Source organism: Typopeltis vanoorti, chromosome 2 (genome assembly GCF_054136105.1).
Source record: "Typopeltis vanoorti isolate ZY-2024b chromosome 2, IOZ_Tvanoo_1.0, whole genome shotgun sequence".
Taxonomy (NCBI): Eukaryota; Metazoa; Arthropoda; class Arachnida; order Uropygi; family Thelyphonidae; genus Typopeltis; species Typopeltis vanoorti.
This window is the reverse complement of record NC_143550.1, coordinates 109,788,334-109,809,227: the sequence shown is the minus strand read 5'-3', so window position 1 is coordinate 109,809,227 and position 20,894 is coordinate 109,788,334. Positions and strand designations below refer to the sequence as shown.

The 20,894-nt window shown below is 35.3% G+C and overlaps 1 protein-coding gene across 1 annotated transcript; it reads left to right on the top strand.

Annotated features, from left to right (window-relative positions):
* Positions 1 to 9,602: 9,602 nt before the first annotated feature.
* Positions 9,603 to 18,685, top strand: LOC150109327 (uncharacterized). Its single transcript, XM_090402111.1, has 4 exons — positions 9,603 to 9,647; positions 15,380 to 15,484; positions 16,207 to 16,300; positions 18,102 to 18,685. Exons 1-4 carry the CDS (start codon positions 9,603 to 9,605, stop codon positions 18,683 to 18,685), a joined length of 828 nt encoding a protein of 275 aa, XP_090258237.1.
* Positions 18,686 to 20,894: the final 2,209 nt, after the last annotated feature.

The following is a 20,894-nucleotide window of genomic DNA, read 5'->3' as shown; positions in this document are numbered from 1 at the left end:
ACATTAAAAGATGTTTCTGAATATCTTATGGTTTGTACGTTTTAATAAATATGTTTATCCTCTGCTCACCTGTAACTTATCCATATTACATTTAAACAAACTGTCTTTTTAATTACTTTTATTTGACGATATAAAAAATAATTGTCGAAATTTATAGCTCTGTCTGTTTCTCTCCTTCTGTCCTTTTGACAGAGAGAAAGAGATGTAATTATTTAATATATTTAGTTAGTTTCGAAACCACACACACACACACACACACACACACACACACACACACACACACACACACACACACACACACACACACACACATTCCATTTGACTTGCCACTGTTAATTACAGAGATCAATTTTTTTCCCACTATAAATTATTTTGCCTTGCCCGCAGTTTTTAGTTGTGGCATTCTATCGATCAACAGAGACAGATGTCTTAGCTCCTAAAACGCACCTGCCAGAAATGTCTTAATATTTCCACCAATGGATTTATTTCACTTGCAATATTGCCTACGAGTGGTATGCAGTCTCGATGGCCCCGCCTTAAGTAGTTCCTTCGTGGTTGTCACAAAAAAATATATCCTCGGGACCTTCCGAACCGCTGTTCTAGTTACGGCAACCTTCACTGCGACAACCTCTAGGAACTATTGCAAATACCGCAATAATTGACTATGTAATAATAGAAGGGCTGGTTGATTATTGTCTTTTCCCATTACGTCTCAATATGTGACATTTATTCAGTGTTAATTCAAGAGTAGAGCGATCGTATGCCCCTTACAGAAATCCAAACCACGCACGCATACAAATCCGAATTATCATTTAATAATAAATAAATAAATTACCGTGTGTGTGTGTGTGTGTGGTAACTACATATAACTAAAACAACTAAGAATTGCGCGTGTGTTCCATGGAGAATTCTCAATGCCATGCAGAGTTAAAAAAAAAAAAAAAAAGATTCAGAGAATAAAGAAAAGCCTGTCATTACCGTATGTCACCTGAGTAGATTGAATATGACGTATTGCGAATTCAGTAAGAAAAAAAAAAACTCTTCCGAATCCTCATGTTTTAAAATTGGTTGTTACTGGAGTGTTCGGTGTTAAAATCAACTTTATAAGAATTAAGATCCAAGCATTGACATTAAAAAAAAATCAGCTACTGGGTTGTATATCAGTTCTTGATATACAGCCCACCTGTGCATATTTTAGTGCTATTTATTTTATTAATTGAATTTATTTTACAATGTTCTACATATACTTATTTAAAGCAAATGCGTTTTAGAAAACTGCCAATCGACGCAAAGTTCTGTTATAACAGCAATAATATTGCCTATTCGTCTAGAATTAAAATCAAACACTGAATGCACTTAACAAAATGGTTCATCTCATATCCCATGTTGAGTAACGTAGTCATTTTAAACTTAACTCCTAATACCAAAAATAATAACATAAATCACAACAATTGTGTCACGCGACTGGAACTTGCACAATGCACATTATCTGAACATTGCTCTTCCCGGCAATGGAAGAAATATAAGTATTCAGATCATGGAACATCTAGAAGAGTTGAATTTAGATGGACACCAGTGTTTTCCTAATAATCGCATTTGATCACTATTTCAGCAATAAATATATATTCCAATTCTAATATTTATTGCTGAAATACTGTTCAAATGCGATTATTAGGATAATATACTGGTATCCAAAAGCATTTCTCCAAAAGCATTTTTACTTGTATATGAAATTCACAAATTTTCATGACTATAGCCAAATGTGGACATAAATTTATTGCGAGCATACTAATAAATTATATTACCCAAAAATGTATTATAAATTTCATACAAATTAAATTTCCATATTTTTTAGGAAAAGTTACGAATTTCCTGAGGACGTAGTTAAGGAATTAATGTACAGTACTTAGAAAAAAGCTATGCGGAGAGACATTTCAGTATGGAATATGTCCACCCCGAACAGCGATTCAGCTCTCACAACGTTGTACCATGCTTAGAACCAAGTGATTCAGGAGTTCTTGAGGCAAACTGGCTTACTCTTCCTTCAGAGAAAGGATGAGGCCTTGTTTGTTTTCTGCAGAGGAGTTTCGAGTAGCAATTTTATCCTGTTGAATACTACCATGTGACCCCTTCGCGCGATTCGAAAAGTGTATACCTGTTTTCTACTCAAACTCATAAATGGCCACAAGCTGATTCGTCTGAATTTGTGGTTGTAATCTTCAGAAATAGTGTTCATCTTTTGATTTTGGATCAGTGTATAACAGTGATGGCGAACCTATGACACGCGTGTCAGCACTGACACACTTGAGGGTTTCAGGTGGCACATCTTGGATGTTGAAAAATATTGGTATTCTGATGAAAAAACTGCGATAAATCGTGTAAGATCGCTCTCAGTTAAAGCGATCAACTGAATAACAATATAGTTATATTGCTTCCGCCTTCCCTTGCTGTTTTGTCAGATTTGAAGTGAACATGTGTTATCCACATTTCAACCAATGGCTTGTTCTTTATTGATTTTTATTATTGAAGGTTTCTCCCCTTCAACCGGTATAGCTCGGTATAGCTTCAAAAGTGCTAAGTGATACTTGGACAAAGTGTGTTGTGAGTTAACCCCAGTATTTATATATTTTTTCGGAAACGTTTTTTTAATAATGGAAAAGTGTCTTGGAACTAGGACTTTGAAAAAGAAGAGCAAATGAAACAGGTAATGCTAACCCTAATTGTGATGCACGTGTTGTAACGGGTGATTAAATCTGATACTATTAAAGTAGAAGAAACAAGCAGTTCAAAGAAAAAATACAGTAGGAAATATAACAGTTAATATTTGGAATTCGGGTTTACTTGGCGTGGAGATGAAAGTGAACAGAAACCTCTGTGTTATGAAGTGTTGTCGAATGCATGAAACCTGCGAAACTCCGACGACATTTGGAAACTAAACATTGTGATGTGAAAAATAAGCCAATTGACTTTTTTCAGCGACGCTTAGGGACATTAAATCATGGGAAAGATGTAATTTCGGCCATGGGTTCCATTAATAGCAAGGCGCTGGAAGCATCCTATCTCTTAAGTTTGTCCATAGCAAAAACAGGGAAACTTCATTCTATCGGGGAAAATTTACTACTTCCAGCTATAAAAGATGTGGTAAAAACGATGTTTTTGGCAACAAGTTACTAAAAGATCTTGATTTGATTTCTCTTTCAAATGACACTATCGGTCGCAGAATTAATGATATGGCAGGTGACGTAGAATTTAGTTAATCGAAAGAGGTAAGAAGAGCTCTTATTATACTTTACAAATAGACGAGACTACTGATGTTACAAATGATGCGCAGTTAATATGCTGCGTAAGATTTGCTCATGATAACAACATTCATGATATTCTGTTTTGTAGAACTTTGCCATCCCGAACAATTGGAGAAGAAATGTTTCACACTCTCAATAAGTACATAATACACAAAGGGATCCAGTGGGGAAAATGTATAGGCTTCTGTTTGGATGGAGCTCGCGCTCTTACAGGCAGGCATAGTGGGGTTGTTTCTAAGGTCAAAGAAGTAGCTCCGGATATGAATTGAGTCATTGTTTCATACACAGGGAAGCATTAGCCTCCAAAGGAATGCCATCAGAATTTAAAACTGTGCTATACAACTGTAAAGCTAGTTAATATTATTAAAGCTCGACCGTTAAATAACAGGCTATTTTCAGTACTCTGCGATGAAATGGGCAGTGAATATATACAACTTTTGCTTCGTTCTGAAATTCGCTGGCTTTCCAGGGGCAAAATATTAACAAGGTTATTTCAATTAAGGGACGGAGTTTTATTGCTTGTAAATGAACGTACTTCTAACTTTGCATCACTCCTTGTTGATGAAGCATGGTTATCAACACTATCCTATCTTTCAGACATTTTTTTGAAATTAAATGAACTAAATCGCTTCCTTGAGGGAAATTCTTTAACTGTTCTTGATGCCTACGACAAAATAAAGGCATTCGAGAAAAAACTGGTTTTATGGATTAATTATATAAAAGACAGACAGTTTGCATCCTTTCCAACATTGGAATCCTCTTTAGTGGAAAATGATATTTTTGTTGATTCTGAGTTTCTGGAAATGGTTTGTGATCACCTCAAAAATCTGAAACGGAATTTTGAAATATATTTTCCGAATAACTTTTATAAGAAATTTCTGTGGGTTCGCGATTCATTTCAGGCTTGCAGTCACGAGAACGACCTTTCGTTATCGAAAAAAGAACAGTTAATTGAGCTTTCAAGTGACAGTGGACTTAAAATGCAATTCCGCGATCTTGGTTTGGCTCAATTTTGGATTTCGCCTTCAGAAGTGAATTTCCCGAATTATCTGAAGAAGCATTGAAAATCGTCATGCAGTTCTCTACAACCTGTCTTTGTGAGAAAGGATTTTCATCGCTCCTTCAAATAAAAACAAAATACAGAAATCGTCTTAGTGTGTGCCGATCTTCGACTGAAGTTGACCAATATTAAGCCAGATATCCAGCAACTCTGCAAGGGCCAAGAAGCTCAAACATCTCATTAAAAATAAGTAGTAACATGATTATATCATATTATTTATTCGTTTAATAAAAATTAAAACTTTGTTCAATGATGATACATTTTTAATCTTTTATTTCCAAAATTGTTTCCATATGTATTCAAAACATACTTTTAGATTGATTATGTTATAAATGGCACAGTTTTTCTGAAATGTTGGTAAATCCTACATAGGTTTTTAAAAAAATTACAGAGTCAAAACGACGCATAGGGAAATAAATGAAAAATTTAAGTCAAACTTTAATTCTAACATTCTAAAATGTTATTTTTCTCGCTTTTCTGTTCCCAAAATCGTCGATGACATTGTCGAAGTCTATTTTTCATCACTCAGTTGCTGTTTTATAGACAGTAAGGTAAGATTTCTTAAACGCCAAAAAAGTACCTTCCCAGGCGAATTCCCCCCTCCAGCTACGCCTCTGTAACGTAGTGGTCCGTAGAATTGTTTTAGGCATTTTACCGGTCCTTGGACTTAGAAAGGTTGAGAAACGTTGATCTAGAAGATAAAATGAAATAAATAATGCAGTCAGTCCTCAGGTTGAAAGGACAAGGCTTTAAACGCTGACATTCGCGTTATTCGCATATCATCATAATTAATTTCCTGTTTTACTTAAATTGAAAAAACGAAAATTAAGTTATTATTTTACTACATTTACAACAAGTACAATATTTCGGACGATAGTCCGAAAATGTAAAACCTCTTACTCCTCGAAATCCCTTTTATTATCCCTTGGGAGCATAACTTATTATTTCAATCGAATGATGGCGTCTCATCGTCTTAGCCGATAACAAACAAAACTTTTATTAAACAGTGAGATAATTTGTATTCAGTAGAAAGCCGTACTGCATCAAAACACGACAATTTTTTTTTTTTTCGCTATTGGTTCATTACCACAAATAAAGAAGTTTCATAGTTCAATCGATGGATTACATCCTTGTGTTGCAGATATTTAAGAAATTTTATTTGGAAGAGCTTTACGAGAATCTGCACCACTGTTTACATAGAAAATATTATTTTTTCGATATGCATGATATACTGAAATCAGTTGGTAATGAAATAAAAAAATGCAAATCGCGCAAACGCAGTTTCGAGAATGCTTCCAGATCACGCGCTCCACCATCGGAATTCGTGATCTCTAAGTATCCTCCACTATTTAGACATGATTCCTTCGTGAACAAGATCACGAAACATGTTGATAATGTAGCTGACCTCTTCGCAGCAAGCAGTAGTGAAAGTGTAAAAAATGAGTCGTTAGTTGACACCTCTAAGGTGAAAAAATTATCACGTTGTAATGTGAATTGGTATTAATAAAGTACCCTGGGGACATCCTTGAATGTCACATTTTTAAGGCTTATCTTTCTAATCATTTTAAATGTCATAGTTTCGAACATCTCCTCCCACTTGTCCCATTAATGAAATTTTTATGAAGATCTATCGTTAATATTTTCAAATAATTTTATTTTTAATTTCTGTAACTTCAGTAATTATTGCAAACAATAACATCTTCATCACCATTTATTGAAATCAGAAGATAAATCAATAACTGGATTTTGTTCGTATTCAGCAACTGTTTGAATAAACCAAAACGTCTTCTTAAGATTTTAATAATATGTTAAAGTTACAGCTTTGTGCTTCATGTAAAACTGTGTCATATTGTTAAGTTCCAGTGGCTGTAACTCAAATGTTAAATCGACCCTGAGCATGGATAAGTACATGCAAATCAATACTAGTTAGGATTAGAAACATCGCCTCCCTTCAACATGCCACATAAATGCTCCCAACTGCAATGCTGATGAATGAATAGTGGAGAGCGAATGCCAACAGATTTCCAAAAAGTTAGAGTTAAAACCATTCGGCTTGTTTCCAAGCATTAGAGGAGGTTTGTTTTTTTTAAGTTACAGATATAAACAAATGTTTCGAATAAAACATTGGATGCTTCGGTCTTAATTCCGAACAACAACAACAACAACAACGATATCTATCTTCAAAAGTAAGTTTCACCATTTTGAAAGTTTTTCCTCAGTCATCACCATCTCTTTTGCATTTATTCTTCTTGAAAAGAACAACTTCTGTGCTCTGGATACTAGATATTTTATGATGCCATATTTTTGAATATCTCTAGTATCCAGAGCAAGATTTGTTCTTTTGAAGAATCTCTAAAACAAGAATTGGAAATTATCAAAGAAACAGCTTTTCTAAATGGATATAATCCAATAACAACCCCCCAAAAATAATTAATACTCTCCTACAAATGAATCCAGACAAGAAGTCCACAGGACTCCTGTATCATATATTAAACGCATCTCTGAACGTGTGGCAAGAATTGCGAGAAAATATCAACTCATCGCTACTTACAAACCCATCAACCAAATTCACAACTTCCTACCTGGCCTTCTCTTTTAGTCGTTTCCGACCGTAGGTGACTTTGTAGGCATTGCCCACAAAGTATTCCTGGTGGGCTATTCACAGGGTAGTTCACCATTGCTTTCCTCAACCCCCTAATTTTATCCGGACTAGGGACCGGCATATTGCCTTGGACGTATTCCTGACTGTAATCCGTGTGTGTGTGTGTGTGTGTGTGTGTGTGTGTGTGTGTGTGTGTGTGTGTGTGTGTGTGCTCACGGGATCGGTTTGCCTGTTCTGAGGGACGAAAAACCCGAGTTTCCAGGCGAAACCCCCCAACTCCGTATGAGACCGGCTAACTCACCTTTAGTCGAAAAAAACCACATAAAGGTTCCTCACGTCACTGACGGGGATCAAAACCAGGTCTTTCCGACCAAAGGGCTTCGTCTATACCGACTGAGCTACGAGAGCTCTCACAACTTGCTACCCCTCTTCAAAAGATAAACTCTCATCAATGACCCCTACTTGACGTTACGAAGTATTATGTTCGTGTAAATTGCCTTATTACGGACAAACAGGAGGATATGTAAATAGACGTATCTCTGAACATCAAGACCACATCCGCCTTATCAAATCCGGCCTTGCACAACATGGAATTGAAAATGCAAATCCAATGGCAAAACGCTAAGCTGCTACATAGATTCATATATAAAAATGAATGTTTAAGTGCTGAAACCTTACTTCTTAGACCTAATCTTAATTTGGAGTGGCTGTCTCACTATTCCAAAAGTTTGGGAAATTATTATCCTCGATTGTATTAAATAATTATCTGCTATATTTTAATTTAATTTAATTCATTTTAATTTCAGTTCAGTAGTTTTAATCGATGAACAACACGCGATTGTTCACGTAGAGGATTCCAATTTATTTAATACAATCCGATTGTATTAAATAATTATCTGCTATATTTTAATTTAATTTAATTCATTTTAATTTCAGTTCAGTAGTTTTAATCGATGAACAACACGCGATTGTTCACGTAGAGGATTCCAATTTAAGAATGCTCACTACTGTGTTTTGAATCCAATTCCTTTTGTTGTTCGATAGTTATAATGATGATGTCTTATGATATATAAGACGAAATATTTACAAAATAAAAACGTCATTTACTGTGACATACATGTTATACTATAGTTATGGATATCCCACAGGTTTTACTATATAAAAAAGGAGAATGGCATGCATTTTCGTTCTTGAGACATAACCTTCCTTATATTATCCTGAAGGACTTATATTATTCTGAATCTCAAAAATTATATTTTTGAGATCTTTCATAGATGACAAATAAAGAAGATATGGAATAAAGAAGAGAAGCAACGAATTTTCTGTGATTACAGATAGATATTTTCGATCAGATTTGACAGAAATGAAGCAGTAAATGTTGTCATCTTTATCATCACACTTTGCTGATTATTCATTCTGGAGGTATTTGTTGTATGTAGCTATTTGGTGTGGGACCGACCACAATACTATAATACTATCACTGGTTAGACTGAATTATAACTGGATCTCAACGGAATTACAACTGGATTTATCAGTTTTTGCCCTGATTGTTAAACACTCACTGACGTTATAAACTTCAACTCTTTTACCATCACTTTCGCAAGGCAGTTTAAGACACATTGCTTTAACATTGCTCTTGGTCAATTACATTGTTCTAGAAAGGTCTTTTTTTTTTTTTTTATTAAAGCATGGCAAGAATAATCTACGCAGAAAGGTGAAGAAAAAGTTATTCATCCCTAAAGAACTGAGTGCATTTTTTTTTTTTTTTTTTTTTTTTAACGAGTGTCACGTACGTACTAAAACTGCAGTACAGTGTCGGTGGCTAAGGGCCGGATAATCGAGGACCTGAAATCAAATGACACCCAGTAACGAAAATTATCTACCATAATTCGAAAATATCAATGACTTCGCTCCTGAGAAATTGCCAAAAGTGAAAAAAAAAATAATGTTTAAGCTAATTTCTTGTGTAAACTGTTAATATGATTAATCTCAACTTTTCAGTGTCGCTTGTGTATACAGTAGAAATCTCTTAGCTTTCTTTCAGGTTTTTCCTTAGAACACTTCGATTTGTTCACATATTCTGGAATAATAATGCCCCATTCTTTTGTAATATCCTCATTTTCCACATAATTCTATCACCGAAAGCCACTGAATTTTGTAAGAATATTTCCTATCTATGGTCTCCCTTCTTCAATGAACTAGTTTGTTTGTAACCCAACACTCAGATCCACATTTCGTTGAACCTGGTAACAATGCGATCGCGAAATTCCTCTTCAACACCTAACGCGCATGCTCAACTGAGATCCTACCATCAAAGAGAACGAAGAATCAAAGAGTCTGTCAATGTATGAGTGCCGATGGTATTGGCTTATTTCCTTTCTCGCTTTTCAGTGAGAAATCGTGGAGAGATCACGTGACACGCAAAGAGAAATGCGAAGCGGGGGGGAATGGGAGGCGTGTCCCTTATTCGAGGGTCAGTGAGGGTAACCAGAATATTCTTAGGTGCGCACGCGACCCGGTAGTATCTCCAATAGTGACAACATCGACGCTCTCAAGGTCTTCGCAGCTGGAAAAAAAGTCAAGTGACACGGTCGTCGGTAGTGCGTACAGTGAGGGTTGTCAAAAGTTTGAAGACACGATGAATACGTTGGGAGGTGAAAGTTTGGCCGCTCAACGCAGGAAGGTAAGCATTACTAGCGTGAGTTCAACTATAACGTTAAGCTTATTTCATTGTTCCAGAGAGGAAAGTCTGGACACTTAGTATTATTTGTTGCTTAATTTAATAAAATTTTATTTCGTAGAAATCTGGATTCTTGTTATTTTTATCAAATGTCTAGTTGCACCATGAAGAGAGTTTGTAGCTCAGTCACTAGAACGACTGGACATGTGCCATGTGCGATTGGAAACACCTGGTTCGAATCCCATCAAGGAAGTTATTTGAGAAATATTTAAAAAGACGTTTCAGCTGAAGTACTTACTGATCTCATAACCCTTCTAGAGAGAACACACACCACTTCGGACCTACATTAAGTGGTGCGATGGTCTCACACACGAGCGATGAAATTCATCTCTCACCTAAAGACATTCACAAATATCCCGTCTTGGAATTCGACGAATTGTTGGCTCCAAAACGGATACGCCTAACCACTCAGCCAACCAAGACAATAATACGAAAAGATACGCGTGTTAGTTTATATTATTATGAGAAGTACGCTGAAATACAATTCATGACATTAAAGTGTCCCTGTTGTAAACTAGATCAATATAACTACTGAAAATTAGTGGTTTTTTTTTTTTCTGCCTAAACTAAAGAATGTCTTCTTTATGGATGACAATCAGAAGACAATATTTGAATGATAATCTAATACTTTCAAACTAACTGTTGGCAAGGTAAATTGATATGGCTGTTTTGAACTTTTCCATTCTTCCTTTACGCGTGCTTTTTCTGATTTATAACAATCAGTTTGTGTTTTTCATTTTTTTTCGATGCAATAAACTTTATGTTTCTCTCTACGCCACACACACACACACACACACACACACACACACACACACACACACACACACACACACACACACACACACACACACACACACACAACAGAGAGAGAGAGAGAGAGAGAGAGAGAATTTGCCTTTACTGCAATTTTGATTTGACAACCAGTTTCCTATGAACTATTCTAATATATCATATGAAAATCTCTTAGCAAGTCTAAGATTCTGGTTATATAGTTAGCTGAAAGTATTCCGTTTCATAACATAACAATAGCGTTAAGCCCTGAAGATAGAAAGGAGAAAAAGTTATTGTTCTTAAAATAAAAAAAAAATTTAAATAAAAAAAAAAAAAGAAAGAATAAAAAAAAAAACAACTGTGAATGCAAATTTCCCATTTCTGGGGGAAGGTAATTTTGTGTCACGTAACAAAGATAGCAGGTATGAAAGAAGAAAAAATGTTCACTGATTGTTGCACAGGTTTAACATATTTTTAAGAGAGTGCTAATTTACACTGGCAGATTCGGGCGAACAATGTCCTTGGATACAGAGGAGCACAAATCAAGTCCCTTCCTTCCTTAGCAACTCATTCCACATTCGGCCACAGAGAGATAGAATGGGTTATGAGAGAGAAATGAAGAGAGAGAGAGAGAGAGAGAGAGAGAGAGAGAGGTCATTAATCAATCTGTTAGATTAATTTTGCAAAACGTTTGCATGGATGCAAAGAGGCAAAAGTGGAAATTACAATATTCCAATCACATATTTCATTTTTCAGGGAGCGAACTAATAAAAACGCGCAATATGTACACCTAATTCTATTTTGATTTCAACCTTAATTTTTCTGCAAAATTTGGCAAAAGGATATTAATAATTACAAATTAATAATTCTCTACTGGCTGTGCAGAATTTAACGAATATGGTATTTAGGATATCTATTAAAATTTATCTTCCAATGTGACAGCTCAGTTTCTTCTGTTCTGAGACTTTGGAGTATGAGAAATTCAGCCTGGGTGGACAACTGCTGCCTACTTTAGTTTACGGGCTATCACAAACAGTCTCCCGGACTTCCATTTAATTTGCTCAGGCTCCTGGGTTCACCATGTGGAAGGGAAACTGTAAAGACGAGGATAGGTGACCTCGAGGATCATATGTTACACATCCTTTCCGTTTGAACCCCTTTTAAAATTTTGAAACACGCATATTAATAAATGTAACCATTGGAACAAGAAGTACATGGAAGAGAACAAGGCGAATAAGAAACTGCGATGAGAATACTGCAGCAATAACGAAAGACAAAGCGTATTCCATTTCTCGTCCTTCCATGAGGGGTTGGGTCTTCCGATTAAATACTTTAGGCAATTTAATGCAGCTGGCTTGCAATTCATATTTTTCATCCTGTAAGGCAAGTATTTCTACTTGTAGATCAATGTTTTTAAGGGAAGATCGGTTTGATTTTTGGGGAAGGGAAGGAAAATCCAGAGATTCAGGAGAAAAAAAATCGTCTACTTCTTTATGCGATCGGCTAACTCACCATTTGATTGAAAAGTCCTGATGAATCATCTCGGAAACGGGATTCGAACCCAGGTCTTTTACTGAGCTACGGCGGCTCAGAAGTATATGAACAATGGATAAATTAAAAAATCACCATAAGCAAAAATCAACAAATAAACACTAAAAAGCAATAGAAAAAACATGCGGGATAAAGAATAGAGAGAAACATGGGTTCACTTCATAGCGAAATAGGAAAGAAATCTTCGAAGAAACATAAATAGGGGCAAAAGGAAAAAAATCTTGAAAATTGAAATAATTAAAAGAAAAACCTGGCTTGACTTGTTCCAGTATATTTATGGCAAGATATTAATGAAAATAAAAATGATATAATCCAAACTATTGAACTATACAAATAAGGAAATAACATTACCAAAAATCAACAAGTAATGCATCAAAGTAAATCAGGGAAATTCTCTGGAGAAGATTGAATAAATATAGATCTTATTAAATACGTGCATTCTGTTCATTAAATGAATGTTAATATTGTCTTTTTACAAAAAGTTGGAATAAAGTTATTATCATTCCAGTAAAAACTACAGAGGAATAAGTCTCTCAAATACTAGTTATAAGTTATATGCACAAATATTAACTTCAGAACTGAAATCAGTGTAGAAAACAAAATGGCTTCCGAAAAAAGACGATCGTGTATTGGCCAAACTTTTACATTAAAACTCATAATGGAAAATCATTCAACAGACACACACACACACACACACACACACACACACACACACACACACTGCATCGTGCATTATCGGAAAGCTTTTGACAAAGACGTACTACAAACTATGGATCATACTCAAGGAGTTAAACATTTCAAAACGCTTGCTCTCGAAGATAACTAGCATGTATCAAAACAATCACATAGTTGTAAAGCTGCATAGTGGAAAACCAATAAACAGAAGAGTCTGCCATGATTACTGATGTCACCACTCTTGTTATCTACATAGATGAAATAGTAAAGAAATAAAAGAAAATATAAAGTCAGCGTTAAATTGGATTTTGGAAGTACACGTCATACTCTATCATTTGCAGATGATCAGATAATCATAAGTAAGAAGTGAAGATGAGCTCTGAAGATCAGTGTATTTTCTTAAACACAATGGTATTTAAGAGATCATACAAATTAAAAACAAACAAAAATCGATAGGAAGTGGAATAGTTAAATCCTACGTAGGACGCAGTATGAAACAAACAAAAAAGCACAGACAGACCTAAGGAACTAAAAATAGAGTCTCAGTTATAGATAAAAGATACAAAAACAAAAAGAAACGGATTAAACATATTCCAAGAATGGACAATTTCAGACAATTTCAAAAATATATTCTAATACCATCCGGTTGGAGGACTATCAAAGACAAGATGAAATCCATTAGGTCAAGTAGCCGGAACAGGTCACTTGAAGCGGTGAAAGGACGATCATGATATTGAAATTTATCGAATAACTTCATAGTTTAATAAAACTGCATTATAACTTTTGTCACACTTATGGAATTTTTACAAAAGTATCATCATTCAATAGGGCACTTTGAATAGTATTATTTTGTTGCAGATATCGTGATAACTTTTTTAAGAATTCTAAACAATTTCAACCTACATTGTACGTGTATAAACAGTTATACGAAACACTGTTCTTAACGCACAAATTGAAGATTGGTATGTAATTACGTTTTAAAAGAGTCGCATGTTCAAGACCCTCCCCCCGCACCCCCAACTCTAATTTAATTTACGAAATGACAATTTTTTTTTTTGCTATATGAGATGATGATGACAATGATAATTCCACGGCTTGACAAAATTGAATAAGATTTAGCATTTATAATCACTTAATGTCGACTCGGTTCGTTTTAATAATAAAAGGACTAGAATTATTATTTTTTTTTTATGTAAGAGGTATCAAGGTATACTCTATGGAAGCGTGCTTTTATGCGTTTGGTTTTAAGTCAGTATTAGCTTGAATTAAATGGAGTATCAGGTGACAAAATTATTATTATTTTTTTAATCAATGGCATTAGATCCAGATGGTATTATTCATGTTCGAGATATCCGCGTAATGTTGCAAGTTCGCTTCAGTTTTAGAAATGTAAAAATTGTCATTTCTTTGTTAACAAATGAACGAAAAAAAGAAATGCAAATTTTCAATTCTGCTTAGGAACAACCCGCCACGGTGTATTGCTATTGCGGATGAAGAACTTTGGGTAATGAGGTCAATGCATTATGTAACCAGGTGGAGTCGTTGCTCAGTTAGTAACGATGCTGCCCTTCGCTCGCAAAGACCTGTGGTCGAATCCTATTTTAGGAAGCGATTTAAGTGGTGTTTTTTTGTTTTTTTTTCCCCCATCTCTTCAGATGAAAGTGAGTTTTGGACGTTTCATAGGTAGGTTGCAAGCTTTTCCACTCACCAGTCAAAAGAATCCACGCAAATTAACAGACGTAACCCGCTGATGTCATAGTCTTAGTAAAAAGTGTTAATAATTAGGGTTTCGTTATTCTGATAACGACCTGGGTGGTTAGAGACAACATACCAAGTATGTACAGGCCTGTGAGTCCAACATCAGATGTATCTCTTTCTCTCTCTCTCTCTCTCTCTCTCTCTCTCTCTCTCTCTCTCTCTCTCTCTCTCTCTCTCTCATACTGAGAGACTGAATAACTCACGTTTAGTTCCAAAGCTGTTATAAGGTCCTTTAAGTTGAAGACGGGATTGGGATCCAAAACTTTCCAACCAAAGGACAAATGTCACGTATTTCCCACAAAATGAACTAAAGACAATCAGCGCGATGACAGTTGTCGTGATATTTACACCTGCATAATCAGCAAGGCCATAAATTCTGATACTGATTTCAAAGGCAGTGAAGGCCTGCTGTTTTTCCATTATCGTGTTGAGGTGCACACACTGATTCTTATTCTATTTTTCTCCCTTCACACAGTGCAATAACCAGGGATGTTTGCACTCTGAGAAAAATGCTAATTATATATCTCTTGAATTTTTGCGCCTGAGAAGAATTATTCATTTGAAATTAAGAATTTTTTTTTAATTTTTAAAATTTTTATTTGGAGGTCATTTTTTCTTCAAAAATAACACATCACTTAATAATTAAAAATATATGAATACGCAAAATAACAAAAAATCTTTTGCTACATCTTTATATAAATTCTTAGCCTGTAAGAATTTATATAAAGAGGATACAACGAGATTTCTGGTTGTATCCTTTATTAGATGTACCATTGTTACGGCATTCGTATATAATTTTATGTTTCCAGATTTTTCTACAATTCACTTGTTTTGTGTTACTGGTGAATATGTTCCAATAGTTGTTATGGTTACAAAATTTCGAACATGTGAATGCATTCATCGTTTGATTTTTTTTACAGACGTCCAAGCCTCTGATGGAAAAGAGACGTAGAGCAAGGATCAATAAATGTCTGTCGGAGCTGAAACGAATTCTCTTGTGTGGTGAAACATCCAGTCAAGGACAGGTGAGTCCGTTTGCGAAATGTTTTTGATAGTAATATTTTAAAATTAATCTTAAAAATTTTATAATTATTGTTATTCACTTGACAAATTGTTGAAAAAAATTCGCTCAGTTATATATATGATGGATGTAGTCTTTTATTGAATACCCAATGCTACAATACGAGAAAATAATCCAGATGGTCTTAGAAAGACTTCCAGAATAAAGAAGTTGCTGCATTATTTAAGATAATGCACATTTTTATACTTATAACGATAATTGTTCTAATTTTTGGGAGGATTCTATAGTCCGGTGACACGTGGAAACAGCATTCTCATAAATAGATGAGATTTAATTTAAAACAGCATCAAAATCAATTCAGAATTTATGAATGAACCTTCAAGTAATTTTAAAAAGAAACGCATAAAGAAAAATAAATTTTATAACAGTCTGAGTAAGAATAAGTTAAGTTAATTCACTGCATATAAATAAATGCATAACACTGCGATGTATCTTAAATATCTTTCAGAATGATATATATATTAAAAAAGGGCAGGGTTAAGATGGTTACCCACTTCATGCGATTTTTCTGCTTCTTTTAGAAGTTTGCGCATGTGCATAGTAGTATGCATTGTTCAGTGTAAACCCATTCATCAGATGGCAGAATCGATGTGTATTTAATAAATATATTTTAACTGTTTTTAAATATCAAGTATAAATCTTCATGATTTTTTTTCTTTTTTTCAGGGTACTACCAAGAACTCTAAATTAGAGAAAGCTGACATACTAGAAATGACAGTACAATACGTCCGTCATCTCAATGATCACGGAAATAGATCAGGTACAGTTTCTAATCATGTATTTACGCTAAAGTAATCGTTTCTCCTCTTGCTATAATTAAACGTTAAAGCATACATTTCCTGAATGGGTAAATACATCATCCATCCTACCGAAAATTTTAGACATCTCCATCTGATTATAGGAAAAGTGATGTTACTACGCATATGTAGGGTGAGTACATAGCTTTTGAATCAAAAGGGTTTCAGAAGAGGAATGATAGTTGGAGGACATCCAATGTCTGCACATGCTATTACATAACCATTAAGCATTCTTCAGTTCCACAGTTGACAAGTGCTTATCACTTAACTAAACATGCCAAGAAGGTCTAACATACTGATTAACTCATCTCGTCATGAGACTCTAAAGAATCCTTGCTTGGGAAGGGATTAACAAAAGAGTAATGTCTATAAGTGTTTCCAGTGCACTCAAAGAGTTAGAGAACTGCATATCATGTATTTCACCGAAGTTTGTAGCAGACCACAAGATTTTAGTAATAACAAAGAATGCAAATCATCGATCGGCATTTACTAAGCAATGGAAATTCATCACACACACGCTTGTCCAGTGTGATAGATATGTTTGGGTATAAAATGCCTGAAGAGTACTTTTAACCTGAGTCTGACCTTCTTACCAGAGTTATCAAAGACGAAGTAGCAGTGTAATAATGTGAAGAATTACTTTTAGTGGTGCAGACTTAGTCAACTGGTAGTACATGTTCTTATGACTTGGTACTTTTTAATGTTCTGGACTATTGTGCAATCCTACATTGTGGAAATTTATGGTAAGAACCCCTTGCAGTTATCAGTACCACTCCATGTTACAAAGTAATGATTGCAAACAAGTGATCCGAATAGAACAACATGGGAAGTATGCAGTGGCTAGTACCGAGCTGCAACCCGAACCTAAGAAATGAAGAGTAGAATTAGGGTACTGCCAAGACCCTCCTCTTTGTTGGTAGACCTCATTAATTCATTTATAAGAAGGAGAGGGGCACAATACCATCAACTTTCTATAAGAAATTAATAGAAAGTCTTCCGCTTGAAGTAATTTTTACAGCGATTTTTAATGTCTGTCAATGAAGATACTTTGTATGTACGTTTCCAATTACTTTTGATAGGATAATATATCTCCACTAGGATATTCGTTAATCAATATAAAATTTAATTTATCATATTAGTGTCGAAACAGATGACTTTCCTTATATTAAAAAAAGAAAAAAGATCGAAAAATGACCACATTTTAAAAAAAATTGGGATACCGTTTCTATCAAAGAAATTGCATCCCAATCTTACGATTCAAAAGTTCATAATAAGCATCACTAAGGCTCGTCAGTATTAGATCAATATTTCATTGATAAGATTTTTCAGACGTTAGGAAAATAACAAAAACATTTTTTTTCTCCAAGTTTCATCCTTCGAGATCTGAAAATGGCACACGCGCTATTTGCATAGGTGTGCGGTGTACTACGCTATACCAAAGGGAAAAATAATCTCATGAAAACGAAGATCATTTTTAAGCAAGAACGTGATGCATAATGATTCAGGATCCCTCAAAGAATGCGAGTGGGAGGAAGAAATAATCTTCAAATATTTCAATTATGGACAATTTTCTGACAATTTCTTAGTTTTGACAATTTATTTCGCTTTTGATTTTATATTTAAAATAAATAAATAATAATATATATATATATATAACTATATAACTTGCTCTCTCTCTCTCTCTCTCTCTCTCTCTCTCTGCTTGTTTTCGTTTCTAGCATAATCAACTTTCCTTAAAACTCATAATTTTTTTCTCTCCCGCAGCCACCCCAACCGACAATTCCCGATTTCACGAAGGTTATGAACGCTGTTTGGGTGAAGTTACGAGATTCGTGACGTCTTCCAGTTCCGGCTTTCCTCCTGACACCCGTTCCTACCTCTTGTCATATTTGCGTCGTCGTCTGTTAACCCTCCGAATCTCAGAGGATCCAGCAGTACATTACCCATCGGATGAAGACTCATCAACCAGTCGCGACGGCACTTTAAGCAGTGACCCGGGATCGCCGATGTCCGATCGGGCAACTCCGGAACTGTCTTCGTCTCCCGATGCAGCGATGACTACAGAACCAGTTGCGCGCACTCTCCTATTGCAGACACTGGATGTTGCTAGCGGCACAAGTGTTGGAACATCACCGTTAGTTGTGGCAGCTTGCGGTCCGTGGATGTGCTGGAGTAACGGAAGAACACGCGTTAGATATTCTTCCGGGAGAAAATTATATCAAGCTCAAGATGCAATTCAGAATAGAAATTCGTTTTCTAAACACCAGGTGGAAGCACCTGCGGTCATGAGAAACGAAAATGCGATTAATGAACTAATAGGTACCGAGAAAATGTGGAGACCGTGGTGACAACAAGCAACGATAATGCTAAAAGATAATTTACGTTATGTAAAACCGAAAGTACGCGATGATCATTTCACTGTTTCTATGGCCACGAATATCGAAAGTTTATAATTCCAGTTTTCCCTGGAGGTCACACACGAAAAAAAAAAAAAAAAGATAAATATTTAGTAAGGACTGTTTTCTTCTTGATTCCAGAGCTGTTAAAAAATTACACACATACTGTTAATAAATAAAGTATTTGTTTTAGATGTGAAGATGTTTTCTGATTTTTTGAATTACATTTAAAACACGGTAGATAAATATCACTTAGACAAACAACTGCGTAACCAGATCAGAAAAAGCAGCATATGAAAACGTACCTGCAAATGCCAAAAATCTAACAAATATTTAATTAATATAAACTCAAGGCATTTCGGAATTCAAATTTCTTATGCTGACAGTAGAATAGTTTTACTACTTCCATACGACTTCTCTTATTATTAGTTATCGCTGGGACTTCCGTCATCTATGATTGCCATTATGGATAATAATGATCTTTCACACCACCAGGCACGATCATGAAGTAATTACCATTACTAGTATTTGTTGTAGTATCTGTGTAGTATTTTTTTACAATACATTAAAGATTGCCTCTGCTATCAGTTTGACAATTTGTGATCATGAAAACTGCAGTAAATAACAAATCAATAGATAACGAAGTCAGTTTCGTGAGGAGAATCAATGTGAAATGCGAGGTCTCATGTATTTGGTTCCATTGCTGGGTTCGAATCCTCAAAGACGCTATGGGCTTTTCATTGGTTAGCCGGTCTCATAAGTAAGTGACAATTCTTAATGTATTGTCACAGATATTGTTCAAAATAATAACTCGTAATATACTGCAGCAGCCTCAAATAGTTTCTATGCGGATCCTAATAACATTGTCAATAAATATTTAAAACCTTGCATTGATTTTTTTTTCTATATTAAAAGTAATGTTAAAACTAGCAATGGCAGGAGGAATACTTTATCCTAATAGTTCATAATTAGTTTACATCTCTACTGAAAATTATACTTAAATAGACATAATCATCATTTTAGATGGCATCTTCCTATTGAAGGTTCGCAATGGATCCATCCATAATACAATACTGTACAGGGGCCCCAAGACCAAGTGCAGGGGAAAAGTTCCCTATATATATTTTGAATGTAGATCCGTGTGTGTGTGTTGACGGGACCGGATTACCTGTTCTGAGGGACGAATCCGAGTTTCCGGGTGAAAAAATCCTCTACCTTCTTATGAGACCGACTAATTCACCTTTAGTCGAAAGAGAGCAGATACAAAATCCTCACGTCATAGACAGGATTCGAGCCCAGATCTTTCCGACCAAAGGGATTCGTCTATAACCACTGAGCTACGGAGGATCTATAAATAGACATCTTTGAAACAACTATTTTATATGCAAATTAAATTAGCCACTCAGATTGCACTACATACACTTATATACTCAGGAGCCAAAACATTATAACCACCTACTTACTCGTAGTAGCTTGCTTAGCCTTCTTTGGCTGAGATTACTGATTGCACCCGTCATAGGATTGATTCAACGGAAAGTGTCATCAGGTATTCTGGACCAATTAAAGAAAATAGTGACCGTGCGAGGGACTGACGTCGATTGGTGGACCACAAATGCTCTGTGAGATTCAAATCGGGCAAATTAGGCGCCAGTAGAGTACTCGGAATGCTTGGATATGCTTTGTGACACGGGGCCCTTGTCTTGCTGGAAGAATCCAAGATCCATTGGACCACATTGTCACCATGTAGCACAATACAGGGTCTGAAACGATCCCCAGGAAAGAATTAGCGGTAAAGATATGTTCAGCGTATATGACAGAACCCCGTGATGTCCAAGAAAACAATTTCCTTACCAGATAATATCAACAGCAGCCTGTTTTCGGGTCAACTGTGCAGTCTGGTTGGGTAGAAACAGGCTGGGTGGTCATTGGTTCAAGAGTGTAAATCGCTATGACTTAGTCTCATATACAAAGTTTAGTTTTATGTTTTATATATAAAACAATGTATCCTTTTGTTTATGGAAACATAATGAAAAAATTGTTTTCTATATATTACTTTATAATTTTTATTTTCAAAATAACAATAATAAACAAATAACTGTGTTACCACTTTCTACCTAAATTACTAGATTCCAGCACTTGTAGATTATTTCATTGAATAGCA